The sequence below is a fragment of the Narcine bancroftii genome, chromosome 4 (assembly GCF_036971445.1).
Source record: "Narcine bancroftii isolate sNarBan1 chromosome 4, sNarBan1.hap1, whole genome shotgun sequence".
In the NCBI taxonomy this organism is placed as follows: domain Eukaryota; kingdom Metazoa; phylum Chordata; class Chondrichthyes; order Torpediniformes; family Narcinidae; genus Narcine; species Narcine bancroftii.
In genome coordinates this window covers 103,288,107-103,305,061 of record NC_091472.1, presented here as the reverse complement: position 1 = coordinate 103,305,061, position 16,955 = coordinate 103,288,107, and the positions used below count along the sequence as shown (strand labels likewise).

At 40.5% G+C, this 16,955-nt stretch overlaps 1 protein-coding gene across 4 annotated transcripts in view; it reads right to left on the bottom strand.

Annotated features, from left to right (window-relative positions):
• The window catches only part of mthfd1l (methylenetetrahydrofolate dehydrogenase (NADP+ dependent) 1 like), a 198,225-nt gene that overhangs the window by 74,580 nt on the left and 106,690 nt on the right, over positions 1–16,955 (bottom strand). For all 4 annotated transcript variants that reach the window (XR_011355972.1, XM_069932267.1, XM_069932269.1 and 1 more), the window contains exons 19-20: positions 13,951–14,019; positions 6,233–6,344 (exon numbers count right to left, since the gene is read on the bottom strand). Coding sequence is in view for 3 of the 4 variants with exons in the window: in XM_069932267.1 (XP_069788368.1) it covers positions 6,233–6,344; positions 13,951–14,019 (181 nt within the window). In the remaining variant the exon portion in view is untranslated. The remainder of the gene's footprint in view (positions 1–6,232; positions 6,345–13,950; positions 14,020–16,955) is intronic.

Sequence of the window (16,955 nt, the reverse complement as noted above, 5' to 3'; positions counted from 1 at the left end):
TATGTCATCTTATTCCTCATCACCAATCCTGACGTCCATTGTAAACAGAAGCAGCAGTTGGCCATCTGGTCCGCCATTCATTTAGATCATGGTTGATCTGGCCGTGGACTCAGCTCCACCTACTTGAATGTTCCCCAAAACCTTTAATTGCTTTGGTATGCAAAAATATTACTGCCTTAATGAGGCTACCTCTAATGCCTTCTTGGGCAGAGAACTCCACAGATTCAGTGGTCTCTGGAAGAAGGAGTTCCTTCTCATCTCCATCCCAAATCTACTCCCACGACTCTTGATGCTAATTTCCCAGTTTCAGTCTCACCTATAAGACAACAAAACTATCATGCCTCTATCTCATCTATCCCTTTCATAATTTTGTAATATAATTCTATATTATTTTATTTCTGGGTACAATAACAAGGAAGTTCTCTTGACTGGATTCAACAGATTGGAGATAGGGAAGGAGAGTACACAACAGGTGATTGAAGTCCACAGAATAAAAAAAAAGGACAGAAAGTTTAGAAAGCAATAAGAATTTAATCTCAGGAATATTACAGACAACATAGATATTATATAAACTATTAAATATAGATTGAATACCTTTCCAAAACTGTTGCAATCGATCACAAAACCAAGCAGTATGTAAAAAAGTATTGGCCGTCTGATCACAACGAAAACAACAATCTGACTTACTAAGACCAAATTTTTTAAATTTCTCTGGTGTTAAATATAATTGATGTATAAAATTATAATTAATCATTGCTAATCTAGCATTGATCAATTTCCGAATACTATTCTGACAAATTTCCATGATTATGATTATCAGATTTCTTTTATCTATTTAGCCTTAGCGGTGGCCAAGAAATGTATAGCGCTTACTTGGAAAGACAGAAATATATTAACCTTAGATAGGTGGTATTTAGAGATGAAGTCTTGTTTAATTATGGAAAAGATATCTTTTTCAACTCAAGATAAGATGTCTTTTTATAAGCTGAAGTGGACTCCATTTGTTAAGTACATGCAATTAAGTTTGACTTAAACATGTTTTATGTGTGATATTTTAGATTTGATAACATTTTTTATTAGTATTTTTACCTGTTATTTTTTTTTGTTTATGAGTGTTTTTTTTAATATATATTAACTTTATTAATTCTTCACTCTTTATTTGGGGGGGGAGAAGGGTGGGGTTTTTTATATATATATAGATTTTTTTTAGTGGCCGTACATATGGGGGGGGGGGGGGGGTTGGATTGATTTAAGTTAGGTCATTAATATTGTGTTGTAATAATTACTTTATTTTTATTTTTCTTTAAATGTAATTTTTTTTGTTTTATTCAAGTGATAAAATCTTTAAATAAGGTTTTAAAAAAAAAGGAATATTACAGACAAATATGAGAAGGGTGATAAACACAGGACTGAAGTTGCTGAATTTAAATGCACACAGTGTATGAAACAAGGTAGATGAGCTTAAAGCGCAGTTAGAAACTAGCAGGTACGCTGTTGTAGGCATGACAGAGACGTGTTTGAAGGAGGATCACAGCTGGGAGTTAAACATCCAAGGATACGCATCCTATTGAAAAGACAGTCAAGTGGGCAGAGTGGCTCTGTTGGTAAAAAAGCGAAATCAAATCGTGAACAAGTGAGATGGGATCAGAGGATGGAGGATCCTTGTGGGTAGAGTTGAGAAACTGCAAGGGTAAAAACACCATGAAGGGAGTTGCATCCAGGCCTCCCAGAGAAGCCAGGATCTGGGATGCAAATTACAACAGTTTAGAAGACATGCAAGAAAGGCAATGTACGGTGGTCATGGGGAACTTCAGTATACAAGTAGACTAGGAAAATCACGTTGGCACTGGATCCCAGAGAAGGAATTTGTGGAATGCTTACATGATGTGTTTTCAAGGCAGCTTGTGGTCAAGCCCACGAGGGAAAAACAATTCTGGATTTGATGCTGTGCAAATAACTGGATTTGGTTTGGGAGATTAAGGAGGTAGAATTCACTCTGCAGTTCAGGAGGGAGACACTAAAATCAGGTGTGTTAGTATTATAATAAAATCACGCAATGTTGGAGAAAGTCAGTAGGTCAAACAGTGTCCTTTATATAGCAACGGTAAAAATACATAACCGATGCTTCAAGCTTGAGCCCTTCATCAAGGTATACATTATAGATGAGTAAAGATAACTGCAGAGCATGGGAGAGGAGCGGCCAAAGTTGATTAGACGGGGACCCCAGCAAAGAAGACAGCGGAGCAGCAATGGTAGGAGTTCCTGGGAAAAATCTGGAAGATGCAGGATTGTTTCATCCCAAAGAAGCATTCTAAAGGGAGGATGAGACAACTGGCTGACAATGGAAGTCAAAAACAGCGTAAAAGTGAAAGAGAGAGCATACAGTGCAGCAAAAATGAGAGGGAAGCCGGGGAATAGGGTAGCTATTAAAAACCAACAGAAGGCAACTGAAAGCAACAAGATGAAATATAAAGATAAGCTAACCAATAATACAAGTGGATACCAAATGTTTTTCCAGATATATTAAGGGTAAAATAGGCAAGAATGGACATTGCACTGGTGGAAAATGACACTGGAGAAGTGGTAATAGAAAACACCAGCAATATGCCAAAAATTCAAGTCTGGGACAGAAGTGAATGTAGTCATTATTACTAAAGAGAAGGTGATTGGGAACCTGAACTGTCTGAAGGTGGATAACTCGCTTGGATTGGATGGACCTCAGCCCAGGGTTCTGAAAGAGGTAGCTCAAGAGATTGCAAAAGTATCTGTAGTGATCTTTCAGGAATCACAAGAGTCAGGAATTGTTCCAGACGACTGGCAAATTGCAAAATGTCAACTCCACACTTGATAAAGGGGGAAAGTCAAAAAACAGGAAATTATAGGCCAATTAGCCCGACTTCAATGATCGGCAAGGTTCTGGAGTCCATTATTAAGGGTGAGGTTTTGGAAAATTTTAAAGCCCAAGATAAAATAGGCTGGTCAGCATGGTTTTCTTCTGGGAAAACCTTGCCTGATAGATTTGTTGGAATTCTTTGAGAAACTAATGAGCATCACAAGCAAAAGAGACAGTAGATGTTGTTTATTGGATTTTCAGATGTGGGTCAACAGCAGGAGGGAAGAGACAAGGTGAGCCTTGGGGCCTGTTTCTGTGCTGTGGGACTCCACGACTCAATTAGCAGGCTTGTGACTATTCATTCACAGTTCAATTAGCTCCATCTATGTCAGTGGTTCTCAACCTTTTTCTTTCCACTCACATACCACCTGAAGTAATCCCTATGCCATCAGTCCTCTGTCATTTGTAAGGGATTGCTTCAGGTGGTATGTGAGTGGGAAGGGAAGGATGAGAACCACTGCTCTAGATCCAATTGTTTCTGAAATATTTTGCTTGAGAAAAATTGTTATTGGCCCATTTCCTTTAGAGTTATGAAGTGCACATAATGAGTCAATTTGGGATTAAAACAGTGGTTTTCAACTTTTTCTTTCCACCCACATACCACCTTAAGGAATCCCTTACGAGTCACAGAGCACCTATGGCATAGGGAATACTTAAAGTAGTATGCGAGTGTAAAGAAAAAGGTTGAGAACCACTGATCTATGTGAAGAGGAAATGGTTAATTTATTTTATGAAGTCATATGTTGACAAGGAAAATGCAGTTAATATTTGATGGGTTTCCTTTCCAAACACCTGGACATCTTGCCGGTCCTGGAGATGCATTTCCTGAAAAAGCTGCGAAGGTCACGGAACTACTTTCTCCTGGTTTGGTTGCACCACAGCTGCTGTTCCCCTTGATTTTTCAATTTCTTCTCAAATTCTTATTATACAGAGTAAAAGGTGGATTGTGCCACAATCAGAGCACGGATAGAAAGATAACATCATTTGTGATGAATTTGAGAGATCAAACCTGACAATTTGCCGAAATATTGGAAAATCTTAATAATGTCTGTATGCTGCAATCTATCAGACGTCAGGCACCAGGCTGAGACACAAATTCATAAGCATATAAACCTGTCCTAACCCACGAGATGCTCCAGTCCTTCCTCAAATGATACCCACAATTTATACCTCAAAACATTTTTTTTTTAAAACAATAAACATACTATGAAGAGACGTGGGTGTCAATGGCAAAGCCAGCATTTACAGGCCACTTGAATAGGGCGAGCTGTTTTCCAAAAAATATTACAGGTGCTATTGGGTCAGGATCGAACCCAGGTCACAGGTGCTGGAATAGTGTTGCGCTATGCTAACCGCGCACAGCTCCCCATAACGCCAGCTTCAGCACCTATCCATGCAAATTGAAACCACTCCACCAGTTCGTGGCTTATAGATCACAGACAGACCCTGGGAACTCCTAAAGCAGGCCATTTTCTCAGATACCCTCTATATGACCTGGTGTTGGAGGTACAGTATTGACAGGATCAGTGGAATTAAACGTACTGGTACAGAGCAACACCTGGTTAAATAGCAATAGTTAACTGTGATTGTAGTTTAAAAACACAAAAATGCTGGAGAAACTCAACACTCTTTATGGCAAAAATACATAACCAAAGTTTCAAGATTAAGCCCTTGACGAAGGGCTCAGATTCAGATTTCAGATTGCCAGGAGTATATACCCGAAAATCACATACAACCCTGAGATTCTTTATCTGCAGGCAAAGCAGAATTACCACTTATTGGTAGAGCAAAAAAAAACTGAACAGCATATATATGCAAACAAATAAAAGAACTGTAAACAGATAATAAATAAACTGACCGTGCAATAGAGAGAATTTTAAAAAATCAATAAAGTGCACATGAGAGTCCCTAAATGAGTGCCTGATTGAGTTTATTGTTGAGGAGTCTGATGGTGGAGGGGTAGTAGCTGTTCCTGAACCTGGTGGTGCAAATTTTGTGGGACCAAAATCTTTTTCCTGATGGTAGCAGTGACCACAGAGTATGTGCTGGGTGGTGCGGATCCTTGATAATTGCTGCTGCTCATCTATGGCAGCGTTCCCTGTAGATGTTCTCAATAGTGGGGAGGTTTTTGCCCCTGATGTCCTGGGCTGTGTCCACATTTTGATGGGCTTTATGCTCGGGGGGGGTTGGTGTCCCCGTGTGGCAGCTGGTTAGCACACTTTCCATCGCAGATCTGTAGAAATTTGCCAGGGTTTGTGGGGGTCATACCAAACTTCTGAGGAAGTAGAGGCACTGACTTTGCTTTTTTCACGAAGCCATTAGTGTGTTGGGCCCAAGAACTTCCAAGAACTTAAATTTGCTCTCCCTCTCTACCTTTGATCAGTGTATTGTAGGCTTTCCCTTCCTGAAGTCAACAAGCAGCTCCTTAGTTTTGATGACATTGAGTGCAAGGTGGTTGTTGTTGCACCATTCAGCCTAGTTTTCAATCTCCCTCCTGTATGCTGACATCATCTTTCTTTATACAATCCACTACCTTGGTATTGTTGGCAAATTTGTACATGGTGTTATTGTCGGACTGATACCCACAGTCATAGGTGTAAAGCGAGTAGAGCAGCAGACTAAGAACGCAACCCTTTGGTGCTCCAGTACTGATGGAGATTGGGGAAATGTTCTTACCAATCCTCACTGATAGTGGTCTCACATCCAAAATGTTGCTGATGCATCTTTGCCATAAAGAACGCTGCTTGACCTGCTTGAGTTTCTCCAGCACTTTTGTGTATTAGATGGTAATAGGATTAGTCAGCATTGAAAAGGCAGCACAGTTGGCCTCGCGGTTAGTGCAATGGTTTACAGTGCCAGCAATTGGGACTGGACTTGGGTTCGAAACCCGTGCTGTCTGTAAAGAGTTTATACGTTCTCCTTAAGTCTGCATGGGTTTCAAAACATACCAGGGTGTAAAATGGCCAGCACCAACTTCTGGGCTGAAATGGCCTGTTATCATGTTGTATGTATGTGTGCAATTGTGGGCTGAAGGGCCTGTTCCTGTGCACTTATCATTCCCTGAACATCAAGTGGAGGAAGTTAATTATTGACTCTCTGCTAATGCTCATTGGCCATCACTAGCCAGAAAGGGATGCTACTTCCCATTATTCCTTTAAATCCAGCTTAAACATATCCAAGTCCTTCTGAATGTACTGGTTGGTACCTGAGCACTAATCAGTAAAGGCTACTCTCAATGGGTGATCTCTGTTCCGGGAATTATCTGGAATTCCCGGAACCTTGACAGCTGTGGTTCACCCTTGTAACGGTATCAAGCTTTGGATCAAACACCCAACTTACCCACAAACCCCTCCTTGCCAACCAACTTCAGTGCCATCTTGTCAGCCAAGACTGAAGAATTGCCATGAGCAATGTTTGCAAAGGGTCCAGCATGCACAAAAACAGGGGTTCCCTGCAGGGAGGAGGAGAACAAAAGGCTATTAAAAAGTACCTATTGGAAATAACCACGGGAATGACAGTAAAACCCCCATTATCCGGAATTCAAACAACAGGCAACCTCAACCAACTGGCAAGTAGGTAAAATATAAGGAAGTTTAAAATTGGCGTTCCTCGCCAATAGTTCATCAATCCACGCATTATGCAATCTCAAGGAACCAGAAAATACATTTATCCAGCATCAACCAATCCCCATAGATTTACTGGGTTTTACTGTAATTCCAATGTTTTTCTCCCCCACCCCCATTTTAAAACAAAGCAGAGTAACAATCTGCTGGAGAAACTCAACAGCTTGAGGAGCATCAGTGGGAGAAAAGGAATGGTCATCAACTGGGCCAGAAACCTTTCTCGAGACTGGGTCTTGAAGATTAGATAAAAGTTCCAGCCTGAAACGTTGACCGTTCTTTTTCTCCCACTGCTGCCACTCAACCTGCCAAGTTCCTCCAGTAGATCGTTTCTTCAATTTCCAGCATTTGCAGTCTCTCACGTGTCTCTAAAATAGAGTTAACCTGGTTAACAATTCATAAGGCAAACATTCACACAATAAATCTGCACAAATAAATTCAACGTTGCACCAGAGTTGCTTTGAAAGGTTGAAAAGTTGGGTTAATGGGAGAGATTTCTGTGATTACATTCTGCAGCAGCGCTTGAAAGTTGGGAAAGATTCTCACAAAATGTTTGACACGAGCATAATCAAACAATACCACTGCCACCACTTGCAGAAAAGGTGACCAGTCACTGGTGCAATTCCAATGCACAAGTTATAGGATTAAAGTTTGTCTTTTACTTCGCAGAAATTAAAAATCTTTCACAGGTGCAAATCCCCTTGCCAGTTCAGTCTTTACTGATGCTGTAGCTTCTTTTGTGACTCCTCTCGAATTCCGACTTGAACTTTCTGGGGAGCCTTTTAGCCATTTTACACCAAATCCACATAACAAATATCAGCACAGTCCATTTCACATTGCAGAAGGGAACATCAGTTCCTCATTTGGACTTTAACAACCAACTTGCATTGCTACTTTTAGCAATATGTGAATTTGCTCCTTTTGCACATCGCCAATATAACAGCCTTCTTACTAAAATGCACGACTTCACAAGCAAGGGAAGAATCAAAATGGTCAGGTCACATGGTAATGCATCTGTAGAAATCCCCAAGCCATTAGCTTTACATTTTAACCTATTAAAAACAACTGCATGGCAATTGCGAATTCTACAGCAAGGTTATGCACGCTAATTGCCTGTTGTAAGCTGTGGTTGGTTTAGCTGTTATTTTATTAAATGCGAATTGGCTTTTCAGTTGAAAAGCAGACACAGCAAATAGGAATAAAACTCATGCAATATCGATGAGAATGAGGTCAAAGCAAACTGGAGGGAAATGACAATCGCCACCGTCAGTCCTCCAGATCAGCCTCCTGGTGATGCATTGCCCATCAGTTAGGGTTGCAGACTCTTTCAGCTGAACTGCTCCTGTACATGGAGAGCTTGATTTTAATTCAGCCAAGGAAATGGGATTGAGACAGTTGATGTGGGGAGTCGAGCTTTCCATCTTCCTTTAGAGAACGGGATGAAGCCGTGGAAGTATTTGCAAATGGACTCGACGGCCTTGATGGATCACATCACGGGAATGGCCTTTCACAGCTCATCAGAATAATATTCCTTTACTTCAACAACAAACAATATGCCGGAGGAACGCAAGGGGAGAAAAGGAATGGGCAAGGTTCAGGTTGGAGCTCTTCGTCCAGAATGGAATCTCAGTGACAAGTCTTCAACCCAAAACATTGAGCCTTTCTCGCACCAACGTTGCAGGTCCTGGAGTTCCTTCAGCAGATCTTTTCTTTGTCCAGATTCCAGCGACTGCAGTGTCTCTTCCTTTACTTCAGGATGGACTTATTGTCACAACAATTCATGTGGTTGCTGAGTGACTTGCTGAGTTTTTTCAGCACTTCTGTGTACTGCAAGGGTGTATGTTCTTTCAAGTAGGAAAAAGAGATGAAGGGGTTTATGGAGGGATTCTGACACATCAAAGAAAACCACAGTGGCCAATATTACAGAGATTCACTGGAGGAATCCAGAGATCTCACAGCATGGCAGGCTGGAGAAGATAAGAGACAGGAACCAGAACATCATGGAGAGATCTGAACAAAAAATTTTAGACTCAAGTCAATTATGTTTTTTTCACACAGCCGCTGCATTCCAGGAAATTATTTCCAATTTCCCAGAATGCAGCCTGTGTAAAAAGATTGGAACAGGAAGAAGGACTCATTCCCATTCTGACATTTTATCTCCTCGATCCCTAGTAATTTTCATGGATCGCATGTGGTCCAAATTGAACTGCAGGCGATCTGTGATCAACGGACTAATGAATAGGATTCCCAGCCTATGAAAATAGCACACTTCAGGTATTCTGCAGTGTAATATAGATAATTGGTCGTTCCTAAGTGAACAGCCACCCCCGGAAGGTAGAGAGACACTTGAGAACAGAGAAATCATGCAAGTTCTATGTAAAAAACATAATTGCTCACAGTCAAAGCCATAATGAGTTTATTGTCATACACATTGCCATATGCCTTGAGATTCCTACTTGTTGCAGCTGAACAGGTTTACATAATTATAATAGTATATTTACCAGAATTAAAATGAGGCAATATACAAAAAAAAGACAATAAATATTTAGTATCCTGGTGTAAAAAGAGGGACTTTGCAACAGTATGGATGGCCCTCTTGTGGTGTTGGAGCAGTCCCTGATTAGTGCAACAAGGGAAGGTTCAATAGCCTGATCATTAATGGGAAAAAACTGTTCTTAAACCCAGAGGTGCTGGCTTTCAGTCTTCTGACCAAAGGCAGCAGTGAGAAGAGGTTTGTAACCAGAGTGATGTAGGTCCCTCATGATGTTGGCTGCCTTCTGGAGCAGTGGTTGGAAAGATGAGACTTCATAACTCAAGATTGGGGTGGAAGAGCTGAGTTGGGAATTGTGATGGGAAGCAAACAGACAGGTTTGGAATGTCTAAAGAACATCTTTTACACCTTCAATCCTAAAAGGTCTGATCACTCATGGACAATGCGAAGCACAACAGCTAAGATTCTTTCATTGTCACTTAACAAAATAGGTTTAATATCACACAAAATTTCCTTTAGTCTGCAGTAAGAAAGGCATATTCACCATCAGCAGAAATTGCCAGGCGCTTCTTACAATTAGAGAAAGAGAAGCAAGAGTCTGCCCCAAGGTCTCCAACTGTGCTCAACTAAATAGTCCCCAGAGATGAGTGGATGGGAACACTGCCCCAGCATCCTGGGGGGGTGGGGGGTGGGGACTGGATGCAGGCCCTGGTCTCTGGGACTCAGGGATGGGTATTGTTCTTTCCTCAAAATCTTTCCGGTTGTGTTTCCTTCCTACCTCCCTGCTCCATCTCAGGGCTTCCTCTGCCTTTCCCTTTGCCTGCTGATGAGGAGAGGGTGCTGATGCACCCTCCATTGTCCAGGGGGCCAGTCTCCAGTTTATTTCATGAGACTTTTTGGGGAATTTCCAAATTCACGTAATCCACTGACATTAATTTTAGATTGTGGCTTAAGATAAAGAGTTTTTAATCCAATTTATAAATTTTCTACCTACTCCAAATTTTTCCAACATTTTATATAAGAAAAACCATTCTCGTCAATCAAATGCCTTTTCTACATCTAAAGAAATTGTTGTGTTTGGATTCAACCTTGATTTTGCTATGTGTATTATATTGAATAATCTACCTAGACTATTTGATCCTTTAACAAATCCCACCTGATCTAGATGTATTAATTTTGGTAAATACTCACCCAATCTGTTGGCTGGTGCCTTTACTAGAATTTTAGTCTCCATTCAGAAGTGATAATGGTCTGTATGATGAGGTTTTTAATGGGTCTCTACCTTTCTTTGAAAGCACGGTAATTATAGCAGTTGAAAATGTTTCTGGGAGGGTCTGGGTCTCCACTGCCTGGTTCTACACATCCATCAACAGAGGTATCAACAAGTCTTTAAATTGTCTATTGACCTCAGGAGGGAACCCATCTTCCCCTGGGACATATTAGCTTGTAAAGTACCTGGAGATTTCTCTATTTCTTCCCTTGTAAAAGGTGCATCAAAGTAGTCTTTTTCCTCTCTCTTCTAGTTCAGGAAGTTCAACATTTGTTAAAAATCCATCTTGTTTTCATCCCCTACTAATTCTGATTTATATGGTTTCATATTATTTATTTCTTTTTGATTTCTTGTGATAGTATCAGGTTCTGTTTCTATTGTATTTATCATTCTGGATGACTCCCTCAATTTTAACCTGCCATGGTAACACTTTGTGCACGTCTCCTAATTCATAATATTTTTGTTTGGTTTTTAATTTTTTTTCTGTTCTATATGTCTGTAGTGTATTATGTTGTTGCAACATTTTGTTCTCTAATATTCTATAATTTTCCTGTGTTCCTGATATCTTATATTCTTTTATATTCTCTAGACCTTCTAAATCTCTTGCACATTCTCTCTTAAAATTTTTAGTACAAGAAATAATTTGTTCTCTCAAATAAGCCTTATGCATATGCATATTAGAAAACTGTTGTCAAAATGAAAGAATTGTTTTCACAAAATATTTAATAGCGTAGCATTAAGGCACCATCTATACATAGATTCTTGCTTTTCCCATTATTGTAATAGTTATGTTAATGACAAGTGGTCTGATAAAAGTCTTGCCAAATACTCTGTTTTTACCATTCTCTTTGTAATTGTGCAAACATTAAAAACAGGTCAATCCTTGTATGCGAATCATGCACCCTTGAGTAAAACGAGTAGTCTCTTTCTAAGGGGTTGAGCCACCTCCATATACCATTTAAATTGAAATCCTTTATAAATTATAAATTTCAGCCTTGTTACTATTCTTGCGGATTTATCCAATACTGGATCTAAATAAAAATTGTAATCTCCTCTAATCAATATAGATGTGTTTTTTTTTAAAAAAAAGACTATATTTGCCTTTAATTTTTTAGGTATGCCAAGACCTTTTTCTCTTCATCAACCTATTAATTCCATTTAACAGTAAAACTAATACTTTTTAATGTTCTATCCATATTCTTCTTTAAAACAATATTTTTAACAGTAAAATCTCTAACTCTTTAATAGTGATCCTTCCCCTTTAATTCATCAATTCACTCTCAGCTCAACCCATTCTCTCCATCAGGTCTTCAACAATCTCTTTTATTTCAGAAATTTTCTCCATCATATCTCTCATCACGGTTTCAACACTTATGAATCAATTGGTTACTCAAATTCTCCATTTGTTCCAGGATGATGCTAAATTCTTGACCAGACTCCCCAGTTTTACCTGGTTCTGCTGGTCCTGTCGCCATTTTTGCAACACTCCCTTTCGGACTTTCACCCAATGTACCCGGTTGAATAGGAGCTTCTTCAATCTTTGTTCTCAGCTGCCTTGGCTTCTTCGTGCTAGTTTTGTCCATTCTTTTTCATTTTCAAGTTTTGACTGTCTATTTAGTACTCTTCACGGAGAGTTCAACCAAAACACAACTGTCTAGGTCCTTCGCATGGCCACGCCCCTATTATTCTCTTCTTAATTTAGTGTACACCATTGCAGTTTTTTTTTCTTTATGAAGTACCTGTTCAGCAATAATACTAGTGGAGTGACAATAAACAGATCCCTTTGGTCAACCCACTTGAAATAAGGTTACATGCGCGAACAAGTTCGCCTTCCCATTAACAGCATGATTTTGTTTTCTCCCCATCATGCAGGCGCTGAAGGGAGTGGATGAACTTTCACAAGCAGCTACATGACTAACTCACCGAACTTGGTCTGAACTCCCCAAATTCACTTAGAAGTAGAATTTTCAAAGCCACAACAAACAACAATGTTGTGACATGCACAGATCGCATTTCACACTCCAAAGCATGGCTTCATAGAAGACCACCAACCTCCGTTCATCATCCGTCACACCCACCAAATTCCCTCCAAACCCTGCCACTGTCCTTCAACCCCACTCGGTATCATCTTAGGCTGGTGTCTTTAACAGCAGTGGGAGTAACTTTGGAAGCTCCCTAATGCTCTGTATTCTTTTCCACCTGATAAATCCATTAGTTCCTTTCCTCTTCCCTTCAACACAGCTTTCCCTTCAACTGTAATTTTTCACAAGTCACTTTTTAAAAACACATAACAAAATGACAGTGAATTGTAAAATCTGCCCAAGGAATATCGAGAGCTCCTGTTCCAAAGAGGCCCCTCGAGCTCCACCTGTGAAAACACACACTCCCCTTGCACCCACACAGTGAGAGGAGAAAAGGGAGTGTCACAAGGGAAAGTTCTCACGTACTGCTATTCAGGCAAAATGCACAAAATCCCAGGAACAGGAAAATGCATACACAAAGAAACAGATTCCCAATAACTAAAATCCAGCAGCTAAATACTTATCAAGTGAAGCTTTTGAAGATTTTCTTCATCCTTCCCACAACCAGACTAAACTTAGGGAACAAACTGTAAACACGTGATATTTAGATCCAGCTCGTCCACGATCCAGGCCAATTAAGTCTCTTCTGTCTTGATTCACCAAGTTAGGAGTCGGCTTGCTTCATGGGAACATTTTCTCTTTGGAGTCAGGGTATCTTGGCTGATTCCAAACCCAATGCCAGAGATCTGAGATGCTATCAAAATGCAATATCGTGAAGGAGTGCCACACTATCAGAAGATGCCCTTTTAAATACGTTAAACCACCCCAACAATTCAGGTGGACTTGAAAGAGCCAATGAGACCACATACAAGGGATTTATTTTCTTTAGCATCTGATATATAATTAAAAAAAACACACCTTGGATGTTTGCTTCTAATCAACTTCAATTTGTAAAAAAACCCTTAATTTGAATAGATTAAATTCTTGATGTCAGACATTAAACTTTCTCAATTTATTTTTAAGATACAGCATGGTAGAAGGTCCTTCCAGTCCATGAAACCCATGGTCCCCAATTACACCCAATGGACCTACCAATCCTGTCCATCTTTGGAATGTAGGACGAAATCCACAGGGAGAATGAACCAACTCTTTACAGACAGCAGCGGTTGAGAACCCAGGTCTCAGGCACGGTAAAGCGTTGCACTAACCTTTACGCAAAAAGTGCCATCTTTGGAGAAATCACATCTGGCAAAACTACACGTCAGCTTTGCTTTCTGTCCCTGGTTCTCAGAATGGATAGAGCCTCAGCAAACGTGCTGCACAGTTCCAATCCCAGTATGAACGTACTGCTAGACTCAGAAAGTGAGAACACTGAGTCCCACTCTGCGGCAAGCAGATTTTCCGAGGAACACAAATACACGTGCACGTGGACACAGACGGTTCTGCACAATCCAGAGGAAGATTACATTGTTGTGGAATCTCACTTTCCAGCACACTGCTTGCTTTAATCACCATTTTATAATTCAATGTACTTTAATCACCATTAGCCACTCCACAATGCCTGAAGACCAACACCACTGATGCAACGTTCTTTTCAAAATCTGCCCGAACATTGTGGTCCTGTGGCAATGAAATCTCGATGTGTGTACTCTCACCTCTAGTGTTTGCATCAACGTTGGCTTGATTGCGTCCTTCATCAGGACAGCCAGTGCACCACTAACGCCCTGCAGAAACAGAAAACAGGGAAAGTTAATCTGATAACGAATCAGCATTAAAATTCACACCATTCTCATAGAGGTTTATGGACCAATTTAAAATTCCACAGGATGCAAGTTTTAAACCACACCTCCCCACCCCAAACAGAGTGATTGGAATGTGAACAACGCAATTTCCTGTGCAATGAAGCTATTCACAGGTTCAGTGAATTCTTTACCAAACATCTCTACTCATGCCGCAAGAGTGATCTTGAGCATTTAGTTGCTTGCAAACATCCTACTCTGTCTCTGGCAACTAGCCCTATGTAAATTTAATGGACATCATCACTTCCCTGGTCACAGCTTCTGCTCATTGCTACCTTCACATCTGAAGGCCAGCACCTCTTGGTTCAAGAAGGGGTTTCTTTCAAACAGCTATCAGCCTCTTGAACCTCCCTGTACTACCCCAACTATAACCACACCAACACCACAAAAAGGCCCATCTATTGTTTCACCACATTTTGTTCTTGCATTATGGTAACAATGAAGATTTATCCTTTGTATTTATCCACACTTTTTAATTTAATGTTTACTACTGTAGTTTTTTTTTTAATCAAGTGTCTGTCAGCTGCAGTATACATGAAATGTATATCACAATAAACATTGTCATCTCTTCTAACTGGGCTCTCGGCCAGCCATCCATATCAATTCAAGTTTTAGACAATGTCAGAACTTAAAGTTTATCCACACTAAACACCAGCGATTTCTCTCTCCACAGATGCGGACCGATTGGCAGTTCTAGCACTGACTGCTTTCATGACTAGCTTGAGAATTCAGGTTACAAACCAAAATGTGGAAATAAAGTCTGCTTTTTATTTTAATCTGATTTAATGGAAGATTTTCATCACACTATCCTACCATATTGACCAGCATTCAATCATGAATCAACCTGATGTTTAATGTATTTAAAGGTGGAATGTTGCAAAACCCACTGGTTATTAATGTCCTATGGGGAAGGAGATTGCTGTCCTTACTCTGTGTGCCTCAGTGTAGACTTCAGGAATGTCCCCGTGTGATAGATTCTCCACACTCCTTCACTCACACTCTCCAGAGATGACCACGTCAAGGCTTGAATTCAAGCTCATCACTAAACATCACTGAAAAGGAATAGCGATGGCCTCCCCACCTCACCTCGGATTGGTCAAGCAAAGAGGACTTTCAACAGGCCAGTAAAGCACCCCATTTAACCATCCTCTCAAACACACAGTTGAGAATAGCTCAACGGCAACCACAAGCAAGCTTCCCTCTGCTTCACTGTGGTCAGACCAAGCTCAGATTCCAGACACGTCATCAGTGTCATTCTGGAGGAAGGGGGGGGGGTGGGGGTGGTGTCTATCCACACCAATGCCATTGATCGCTCAAATAGCCAATGATCACTTGTTTAGATGTTTGACACAAAGGTGTTTGGGTCAAATTTGCTGAATTTATCAGTATTATCTGCAGGAGATTTAATCTTGCCAACAGCCCATGGAGAATTTAGAGGAGCCAGGACTTGCCTCCAAATAGTTGCATTAATCAGATCATTGTGAAGCAGTCCCATGACTGGAATTTCCAATGCAAAACAAACCCATGGTTTAACTGAGTCTAAACAGAAAACACTTAACTGTCCAGGGTTGGATCTGAATTAGCTACATAACTCAATGTTGTATTAAAAAGTTAATATTTAATGAGAACTCTCAAGCCACTCTCCTTCTAGTCATGAGACAAGCAATATTTAAAATTGATTTAACAGAAGATTTTAAATGCTCTGTCGTTGACCTGCATTTGATCAGATCTGTGGTCATTTTAACTCTTCACAAATGTTACCATTTGTTTAAAAGACAGAATTTGGAGAAATTGGTGGTAAGCACAGTGAAATATTAGCCCTGAATCATTGCATTTCACAGGTGGACATAAAAAAAACAACAGCTTGCACGTATTTAATGCAATCATGTCCAAAGGTGGACTTCTTCAATTTGAGAGGGAGCCACAAAGAGGATACAGACTCATTGAGAAAACCTGCTCAAAGGCGAGGTTGAATAACATCAACTCAACATCTCAGAGGCTAGCGTCTGAGCAGCTATAATCATGGCTGGTTATGAAAATAGTTTAATCAGGTCAACTGCTTTGAAAAATTTAATTTGCTGTACTCTATTTGGTCAGTTTTTAAAGAGGGAAAGCTTTTCCTCTCTACTTCCCAAGAACAAAAATATAAATGTTATATGGTGAGCTCTCCACTGGCCACCGAGACAGAGGTGCACCAAAGAAGATGTACAAGGACTGCTTAAAGAAATCTCTCGGTGCCTGCCACATTGACCACCGCCAGTGGGCTGATATCGCCTCCAACCGTGCATCTTGGCGCCTCACAGTTGGGCAGGCAGCAACCTCCTTTGAAGAAGATCGCAGAGCCCACCTCACTGACAAAAGACAAAGGAGGAAAAACCCCAACCAACCAATTTTCCCTTGCAACCATGCCTGCCTGTCCCGCATCGGACTTGTCAGTCACCAACGAGCCTGCAGCAGACGTGGACACACCCCTCCATAAATCTTCGTCCGCGAAGCCAAGCCAAAGAAGAAAGAAATATAAATGTAACGTCGCAGCATTACTGGAAACTCCTTTCCTCTTCTCTCCCTCCCCAAATGATATTTTGTAAATATGCATTCTCCCCTCAGATGGGCTCATGTTTGAAGTGCAGCAGATAATTAAGATGGACACCTCTGTGTATCATTAAGGAAGTGGTACATTCTCAGAGGTGGTGAGCTTCAGACAAGACAGGAGCCAAAGTTTTGTCTGCTCCCAAGTTACTGTGACCTCAAACTGAAAAGGAAAGTTTCCACAGTGATCTTTCCAATATTTCCCATTTAACTTAAGCAGCAGAATATATTGGCCACTATGATATCAGTGTTTGTGAGAGCTTGTTGTGTCT